Source organism: Melopsittacus undulatus, chromosome Z (genome assembly GCF_012275295.1).
Source record: "Melopsittacus undulatus isolate bMelUnd1 chromosome Z, bMelUnd1.mat.Z, whole genome shotgun sequence".
Classification (NCBI taxonomy): domain Eukaryota; kingdom Metazoa; phylum Chordata; class Aves; order Psittaciformes; family Psittaculidae; genus Melopsittacus; species Melopsittacus undulatus.
In genome coordinates, this window is record NC_047557.1 from 26,452,384 (window position 1) to 26,461,821 (window position 9,438).

General features: G+C 42.5%; 1 protein-coding gene across 1 annotated transcript in view; it reads right to left on the reverse strand.

Annotated features, from left to right (window-relative positions):
- Positions 1–8,269, reverse strand: part of HEXB (hexosaminidase subunit beta) — a 17,852-nt gene extending 9,583 nt beyond the window's left edge. Inside the window, exons 1-6 of the mRNA XM_005141138.3 lie at positions 7,842–8,269; positions 7,577–7,734; positions 4,599–4,664; positions 3,810–3,856; positions 3,500–3,610; positions 1,078–1,179 (exon numbers count right to left, since the gene is read on the reverse strand). Coding sequence (XP_005141195.3) covers positions 1,078–1,179; positions 3,500–3,610; positions 3,810–3,856; positions 4,599–4,664; positions 7,577–7,734; positions 7,842–8,134 — 777 coding nt within the window. The 5' untranslated portion in view covers positions 8,135–8,269. The remainder of the gene's footprint in view (positions 1–1,077; positions 1,180–3,499; positions 3,611–3,809; positions 3,857–4,598; positions 4,665–7,576; positions 7,735–7,841) is intronic.
- Positions 8,270–9,438: the final 1,169 nt, after the last annotated feature.

Consider the following 9,438-nt stretch of genomic DNA (forward strand, 5'->3'; position numbering starts at 1 on the left):
CAAGAACCTCATGATAGCTTTCAGTAATTAACAAAATCTGCTGTGAATCTGGAAATACAGAGATACATCGCACTATAAACATTTTAGAAAACAATCTCTCACTTTTGGACCTTTTATCAACTTAAAAAGGACATGGTACTGTTAGAACAAGTCCAGAGGAGGGCCATGAGGATGATCAGGGGACTGGAGCACCTCCCATATGAAGACAGGCTGAGAAAGTTGGGGCTGTTCAGCCTGGAGAAGAGAAGGCTGCATGGAGACCTCATAGCAGCCTTCCAGTATCTGAAGGGGACCTACAGGGATGCTGGAGAGGGACTATTCATCAGGGACTGTAATGATAGGACAAGGGGTAACGAGTTGAAACTTAAACAGTGGAGGTTTAGACTGGATATAAGGAAGAAATTCTTTACTGTTAGGGTGGTGAGGCACTGGAATGGGTTGCCCGAGGAGGTGGTGAATGCTCCATCCCTGGCAGTGTTCAAGACCAGGTTGGATGAAGCCTTGGGTGACATGGTTTAGTGTGAGGTGTCCCTGCCCATGGCAGGGGGGTTGGAACTAGATGATCTTGAGGTCCTTTCCAATCCTAACTATTCTATGATTCTATGATTCTATGTTATGTTTTGTAAAGTTAGCTAGATCTCAGACAGAGTAAAAGCACTAACACTGCAGTGGTTCTAAACCTAGAGCTGACAGGAAAATCTCTTACATTTGTCTGAGTGGCAGGAAGTCTACCAGTTAAATAAAAGAACAGAAATCCAAGCAGTGTTCACCACAGCAACTTACTTGCACATCACTACAGCTTGAAGACCTGCAAACACTGAGGATCACTGTCACTAGCAAATTTGTACAAGAGTTAGGAAGGTCATTTACCATGCATCCACCAAGGAAGAGTTGAACACAGTCCAACAGACATTCAGGTAGGATCCTAAACTTGGACTTGCTGGTTACTGGTCCGCTGGTACTGTTTCATTATCTATCAGCCAAAGCACATGTATTCTGGTAGCCTCTGCATTTTATTTTAATGAAAGATGTGCCTGATATCTGCCCTCCCACCCCGCTTCAATAATGTTTACTCACCTTGTCACTTAACTCAGGGAAATAAATGCTCTGGTAAGGGAATGACTGATCATCTACTATATGCCAGTGGAGAACGTTGAACTTGTTAAAAGCCATGGCATCCTGTAACAAATAATACAACAGTCTAGTTAAGCACCTCACACAGAAAACCTGTAAGAAAATGGTGGTCTTGTCCCAGTATATCCTGCATGCCTAAAGCAACAACAAAAAACCACAACAAACAAAAAGAACAAAACAAAACCCAAAGAAAAAGCATACCATGTTTCACAAATCCTAGAAGTATACACCAAAAATACATGAGCCTGTTTATGCTACTATGGCTCTGTCATCTATTTGCACCACTCCTGTCAACAGTCATGCTACACTGGCTGGTAGAAGAGGATCTGCTACAAATGTTTATTAGTTTTTTCCACGTCAGAACGTATCTGGGTAATTCTCTTTGCACCATTTCAGCTTACAGAAAAACGTATACTTTTCCACCTAAATACTTTGAAACCTGAAAACTAAACAACATGAGAGAGCTTCCTATTATTTGGTACATCCCTACCTGTTACTGGCTTCTGCAGAATCCATTTCAAATGCATGCAAAATAAAACATGCATTTTCCCTGCAGAAGGTAGCATTCCCGTTGTATTTTCAATCAGTACAATATCAGTACTACCCTTTTTTGAGCTTGAAGATAAATGGTAACACACTTGTTTTAGAATTATGACTCCAGATGGACAGTTACACACATACCCCGAGTCATGCAGGTTTATTAGTTACTCCAAGTATTGTGTGCTGCATGCAAAGTAAGTTCTCTACATTGTTCATGACTAAGTAATTGCAACACAGTTGCTTCCAATCCCTTGCCACAGAACAATTACTTTCACCCCTACTCATTCCTTTTTTTCACCAAGCTGTGTTTAAAGAAGTGACAAATCTCAACAAGAACCCCTATCAAATCCATTCCCCCAAAACTGTCTGTTTTATTAGACAGCATAAGTTTTAATTACCAGATGTCTTCATGCATTTCTAAATACAATTTTCTATGTGAAAAGATGGTATCTCCTAACCTTCACCTCAGCCACATCTTCCTCAATGACAATGCCCTTCCTGGAAATACAGTACAACAGCTGAACACAACAAATATATTTGCTGCCTTAAGCATCTAATCACTACAAGTAGTGAAGGGATTACTGCTACTTTTTATTAGGATGGTCTGGATTCAAGCAGGCACAGAGGTGGGAAGAAACACACACTTGTTCTTAAATCAGCAAAATGACATGGAAGTGTAGCTCTGGAAAAGTATTAAGTGCCACAGACATAATTTAAGGAAACAAAACAGTAACAACAGTTACAGAAACACAGCAGTGGTTGGTAGTCTCCAAAGTCATGTTACTCTTTGGGCACTGTATTTTAGAAAAGACCACAAACACTGACACAAACTACTTGAGTCTTTGAAGCATCCTCTGCTGCAAATGGAACCCTAGACAAAACACTACCTGCTGAACAGGGGCTGATCTTAAAGGGAAATACAAGTGGTAAATACCCATTGAGGGGCAAGTTCTGAGCATAGTTCAAGGATCTCAGAAATGAAGACCAGTTTTACCTGCACTCTCTGCCCATCTTTAGCCTGCTCTGTAGAGTTCTGCAACATGAAAGGGAAATTTCTGACACTACTTCAACTTGGAAAAGACAAGAAATGGCATATTCCAACACTCAAAGGTTTCTTCATTTCAACCCACCAGATAAGCCCTGCAACAAGGATTTCAACAGCAGAAAAGGGGAGTAAAAAACAAAAAGCCCAAAGCTATGATTACACAAATTTATCACCTTCCCATCAAAGTGGGAGCATGCAGTTCTCAGTGTGCTTACTTAAGCTTTTTTTTTTTATTTGGGTTTTTGTTTGTCTCTCTGTTGTTTACTTGTGGTTTTGTATTTTTATTTTCTTTTTGAAGGGATGCAGTGAAAGAAAGCAGTAGTTTCTTTCCTCACGTTATGTACTACTGAACTACTGGCTTGATCTTAGCAGTCTAAGAAAGGACTACCAAAACCTGGTTATTGAAAAGACTGGAATTTTTCTGCAACCACTGGCACAGAAGCTAGGACTTGCAAGGTCTCCCATGTGTTGCTTGGTGATAAGTCAGATGTCTCAAAACATGCTTCCAGGAAATATCTGAACTGGTTTAGGCAACAGAAAATACAGAAAGTCCAAGGTACCACAGATCCCAGCCTCCTTTACAGATTTACTAATCCCAAGTCTGCACACCCAACTGCTTCCCAGTGTATGTTCTGACCTTCAGTTAACAAAGGTGAAGCTGTCTTTTTAGAAGTCAGCCAGAGGAGACAGGTTCTTTCATACCAGCTCCAGCTGCTTTCAATGGGCTGAACACAACAACAAAAAACATTTATTATTAATGATATAAAATCACCCACTTACCAGGTTTGTGAGAATAGATTTCACTGGTAAATAATGTCTTGAAGAGTCTAATAAGATTCCTCTATGAGCAAATCTTGGGAAATCGTCAATTTCAGATTCATTGACAAGAAACTAAAAAAACAAGATTTAAAAATTATAATTCCCATTTTATTTTCATCATATTTATTTTTCAGCCTGTTAACAGCTTTCCAAAGTTACTTTTCTAAAAAAAAAATATTGAATGAACCTAGTAGCTATGCTATTTCTAGAAAAGCACCCAATAAGGAATGTGGTTGTCTTATCAGGACTGTGGTTTAATAGCTATACTTACAGTTCCATAGTCATCTTCATGAACCAACTGGCTGAAGGTTTCCAAACCTGGGAAATAAAAAAAAAAAAAAAGAACATGAAAGGGATCTAGAGTGTACCCCAGTACTTGTCCTTCAAGTTTCAGTTAAAAACAGGGCAATAACTATTTACAGGCATTCACACAGCTAGAAAGAATGTAGCTGAGTTTGTTTCTCTTCAGCAGTTTCCTTAATTGCTCAAGCACCACAGTTAAATTCTAAAGGGAGAATCATTCAAACTCTATACACAAATACTAAATATTGGCATTATAGCTCAGCTGTACCAAATTAACACCTGAATAGTATGGAAGTTACTGAGTGTAAGGCAGGAATCTCTGGTGTTGTCAGCATATATTCCTGTCATCTCTGGAACTGGTGAAGTTTCTAATTGAGCATGAAAAATCTGTTAATTTGGACTAACATGAAACTTCAGCATTATGGTCTTCTTGGTGATATGTCCACCATGTTCAATCAGGTGATGTCAAGAATAATTTTTTTCACACTGTAAATCAGAGAGCTTTTTAGCACCCATGATTTAATTGGTCTGACTGATTTCAGGCACAGCAAGCGCCTGATAGTGTGCCACTGGATCTGAGATGCCAAGCACCCGGACTGAAGTTATGACCAACACATGTATGTGCACCCTTCCAGCCTCTCTGCCCAAGCATACTTCCCATGAAAGACTGAATGAGGGCAAAGCTCAGTGGTCAGCTGGTTCATGGAGTTTGTATAAACCCAAAACAAGCAGCTCTATAGGAAAAGTATCAGCTTACCTCTTAAAGCACCCCATACCTCATCTGCTTTCAGTGTAGCCACAGGCTCAGTTACAGTTAAATGATCTAAAGAAAAGAAAGAAGTTATTCCTTAAGAAAGCACAGACTGACAGGATGATGCTAACAGGCATTAGAGATCCTTCAAGTGCCACATCTCCATTTATTTTTTAAATTCTAATCAATGCTGGTTTTAACAGCAATACTGTGCAGCTATTTTCAATTTATGTGCTCCTGAAATAATGCAAGCTACTAGTCAAGAGAGTCAAGAGTTAATCAGTAAAATGATAAAACAAATATGGTGCTTAATAACGGCAATGTCAATGGCACACAGGCCAAAATTCCCACCAAGTTTAACCCAACTGTCAGTGGTGAGACTCCCACACTGGAGGGAAGGGATGCCAGAGAGACCTCAACAGATGGGCCAGTGCAAACCTCAAGAAGTTTGGGTGGAACGTTGAGCAACCTGGTTTAGTGGAAGGTGATCTTGCCTGTAGCAGGGGGGTTGGAACCAGATGATCTCTTAAAGTCTCTTCCAACCCAAAATATTCTGTGATTCAATGGAAATACAGCAGGTGATTGTTTTGCATTTAAGACACAGGTGATAAGGGTTGGGTAACTAAGCCAGACCTAACTGCGAAGTTTACTTCTTTTACCTTCCTTCTATATAGATTCTGCTTACATAATTTTTTAGAGATATAGCTTTTTAAGTAATATTGTTAAGTGCTTTGGTCTAATTACAAAGATGAAAAAACCCCAAACAAAGCCCAAAATAGACCCTACAATCTAACGAGCATATGTACAGAACAGCAAGACACAGTAAAGTAAGTTAAATGAAGAATGCTATCTGAAGGTGTCCATAACAGTCCTCCTTTAATTTCGAGTACTGAAGTACAGTACAAAGGAATGTATGAAAAAAAAAAAACCCAAACCCAAAACATTTTGGTTTTCCATTTAAAGTGATTAAGTAAATTTTAGAATTTTAGTGAAGAAAGAAATATCTTCTAAATCCATTTTTTAAAATTACATACATATATATAAAAAATGAATTCTATCTACAAATCTACAGGTTTAGATTATTATTTAAACACCAAAGCAATAATAAACCAACCAGAGTCGCACACTCAAAGCGGCAGAGAAAAAAAAAAGGGACGTAAATTGCTGTTCAATGATTTATCGGGTCTGCCTCAGAAGAAAAGAACAGCTAGATAAGTTAAATAGTTTAACATTTATCTCAATTACCAGACAAAAGCCATTCAGGGACATGAAGAAAGTACCTCAAGTTTCCATTTTAACCTAAGCACAGACTGCTTATACTGGAATTTCTGGGTGAGAAAGAGAACTTAGAAGCCTACTGGAATCTCCACAGGTCTTTCTGTTCTAATTTGTAGCTCCATCAGGATTTATTTCTGAGACAGCAGACTTTTTTGTGAACATATACCTTAAATGTGTGCAGAACAAGTTTTTTATGGCTATTTGAAACTTTTTACATAAACAGGCAAGAAGACAGCATGGAGAAGAGCAGATAACTTGTACTTTGGTTACATACCCAATACTCTTGCTGTAGGATATAGTCTATAGTCACTGACTCATCCATACCATCTCTATTAAGAAAAGGAGTCAAACTGCTCAATCCAGTAAATGACTAATAACTGCGTATTTCAGCATATGTCCTCTGAGCAAACAGAAAAGTAAAACCTTTTTGAAGCCTGGAGAGCTCAGCTTACTACATGAGGAAAACTCTTATTTATAACAGAAACTCCTTTTCTACAGCAGAGGAAAAAACTGACTGTTCTGAGGAGTGGAACCTAAAACTCACAGGATCTGACAGATTCTCTAACAGATGAGAAGAAGCAGTTTTGCTTAAAGTTCACAAACCTGTTTGAAGTTCAAGCAGTAGTAAATATAACCAGTATAATAACCAGTGGCAGAAAAATTCTGAAGTGTTAGCAGTTTTGCTGCTCTACCTCATTTACATTGAAATGTACAACAAACTTGCACACAAAAACCAATGACTTGGTTAAATGGACTAAAAAAGATTTAGTGAATTTAAAATCAATACATTCTATGACAAGTCTGGTGGAATTAATGCTGCTACAGATGTATGACCTTAAGATTACAGGGATTTTTTTCTAAGGATCTGTATCCTGGATACTAAATAACTGCCTTGTACAGTACAGAAGATTATCTCAGGACAGAACTAGATGAGTTGAATATATTGAATTCTGGGCTAACCTGCCCAGACAAAAAGAAATACTCAGTTTATTCTTATTTCTGTTAAACTTCTCTGGTGTCTAGGTCTCAATTTTAAAGTACTTCTCCAGTCTGGAATTCAGTCACAGAACTAAAGAAGCAGAGCAGAACAAATCCAATATAACCACCCTGTTTTAAATCCTTTCTTATATCTGATGGTAGAAAGAAAGTGTATTTATAACACTGCATGATGAACAGAAAGTTCCAACGAGTACTTTCTGGTTTTCCTGACATAACAGAAATACCATGTATATGAGCCATTGTAGGTAGCTTTCAAATATAGTTATTTCTAAGGGCAGCAGATCAATAAGTAAATGCAGCCTTTAACACCCTGTACTGAAAGAAGGGATGATCTCCTGACTACAAATAGATCTCACCATACATAACTGGGCAGCGCACGGCAAAATACCTCTGATTCTTAATGACGGCTACTAGGAAGGGTAGCAGCAGGTAAATGAACTGAATCCTAGCTAAACTGCGGGAATGACAAGCTACCCTTTTAACCAGCTTTATGATTCACTGCGGGCTGAGATTTCCACGGCATCCAGAGCAAGACTTGTCTTCCGGTCGGTACTATTGTGAAATGCTCCCGAGCGCCACCGTGGTTTGCAGTTCCTTAAAAACACCCCATCTGCTGACTTCTACACGGGACACGACTAGGGCACAAGCGCTGAGGAGGCGAGCAGTAGTAGATGGACACGCGGTGCCCGGCTGTGCGGAGTACTCACAGGCCTCGCTGGAGCCGAGGTGCGGGTAGCTGTGACAGCCGGAGTGCTGGGACTCGATCACCACTTGCAGCTGCAACAGCTCAGGGTCCGCTCGGCCGCCGAGCGGCCCTCGGCTCCGCTTCCGCCAGCGGGACTGTCCGAACATGTACTCGTAGTACCTGCCGGGGAAGCACAGGCGCCGCGGGGGCTCTGAGGTAACCGCTCCCGCCGCCGGGCCGCCGCCTGCAGCACCCCGTCCTCCCCCTCGCGTCCCGCGGCCACTCACCTGCGGAAGGCGTCCTGCAGCAGACCGCAGGCCGGCCCCGCCGAGGAGCCGGCGCCATGCAGCAGCTGGAAGCGGTCGGGGACCAGCTGTAGCTGACGGCGCGAGGTGCGGACCCACTGCGGCAGGGGCCACAGAGAGTCCTCGGGGCCGGCGCCAGACGCGTCCCCCCACTCGGCCGGCTCCGGCCCGGGTTCGGCCCGCGGGGCGCTGTGGCGAAGGCTGGTGCTCACCAGCACTGCGGACACGAGGAAGAGCCCCATCAACAGCCCGGCCAAACCCATGGCTCTGCCCATAGCACCACAGCCGCGGCGCCTCTGCCAGCCCGCGGCCACCAACTCGAAAGGCAGCTCGGCCCCGCCTCCGCCATCACGGGGCAGAAGAGGCCGGGCTCTGCGAGCGAGCGGCAGCACTCGCCTACTGCCGCGGTTGGTCCCGGGGGGAGTACGTGCCAGCGGAGCAGGACCGCCCCTTCGGAGGGGTGTCGTAGGTCAGGGACGTAGTTGGGTGTGAAACCACCCGGGGGAACACCGGGAGAGCGGCGCTGGGCCCGAAATTCTGAGAGGTTTCATTTCTGTATGGAAAGGTTGCTACATTCTTATGAAGGGGAGATCAGCACGTCTCTTGTACTGACGCAATTTCAGTCTCAGGAGAAATCGCTTTTTAACAGACTGCAGACTGTGTTGTAGGCTATAGCATGAATAAACGGAAGTCTGGGTTGCAGTGAAGTATTTCAAGCTTTAACCAAGCAAACTAGGCGTTTTGATGTCTCAGTTCAAATTTTGGAAAGCTATTGTGAAGTGTTCAGGAGGCAAATCAAGCTTTTGAAAGCTAGAAGGCACAGTGGGGAGGAGGAATTCAGGCTTTTGGCCAGCTCTAATTGAACAATTAATGCATACTCTGAGGTGGCATGACTTTGGCTTTGGCTGATGCACCATTTCAGCCCCTAGAGATGGGGGAGCTGACACCTGCATGTTGTTATTTCAGTGTGACTGAGGAGCTGGTCAGCCATCATTCCCTGGGCGATGTAGAGGGGTAATTCTATAGTCACATGGTCTGGGTTACAAAATAGCCTCTTAACTTCAAATAAATACATCAATAAATAAATAGAGTGTCTCTGTAATGAAGGTTCCATCTGCTTGCAAAGAACACATCTACCAAGAAGCAGTAGGTACAGTTTGTCCTCTTTCAGTCTATGTCCCTTTGAGAGTTTGTGGGAGCAGCTCTTCTTTCCTCCAGGAAGGCTCCCTGGGAGATGCTGGCTGTTTGCTGTAAATCACCTAGTGAATCACTGCAGGGCTGGGCTGCACAGCAGTTGCAGAGGTGAGTCCCAGCTGTCCCCACCACTGCTCTTGGTCACACAATCAGATTTATGTAATCCAGATCCTGCACTCAGCAGGTCCAGGAAACTGATCTAATATCACCCCTTGCCAAAAAAAGTGATGGCACATTAGGAACAGGGGGAATAAACTGCAGGATGAGAGGACAACTGGGACTATGAACTGCACCTGAAGAGAATGAATCAAAACACACTGGTTTTGTTAGTGGCTGTGTAAGCTAAAATGCTAACTTGTAAATTAAGACCGCTCTGTTAATTGTA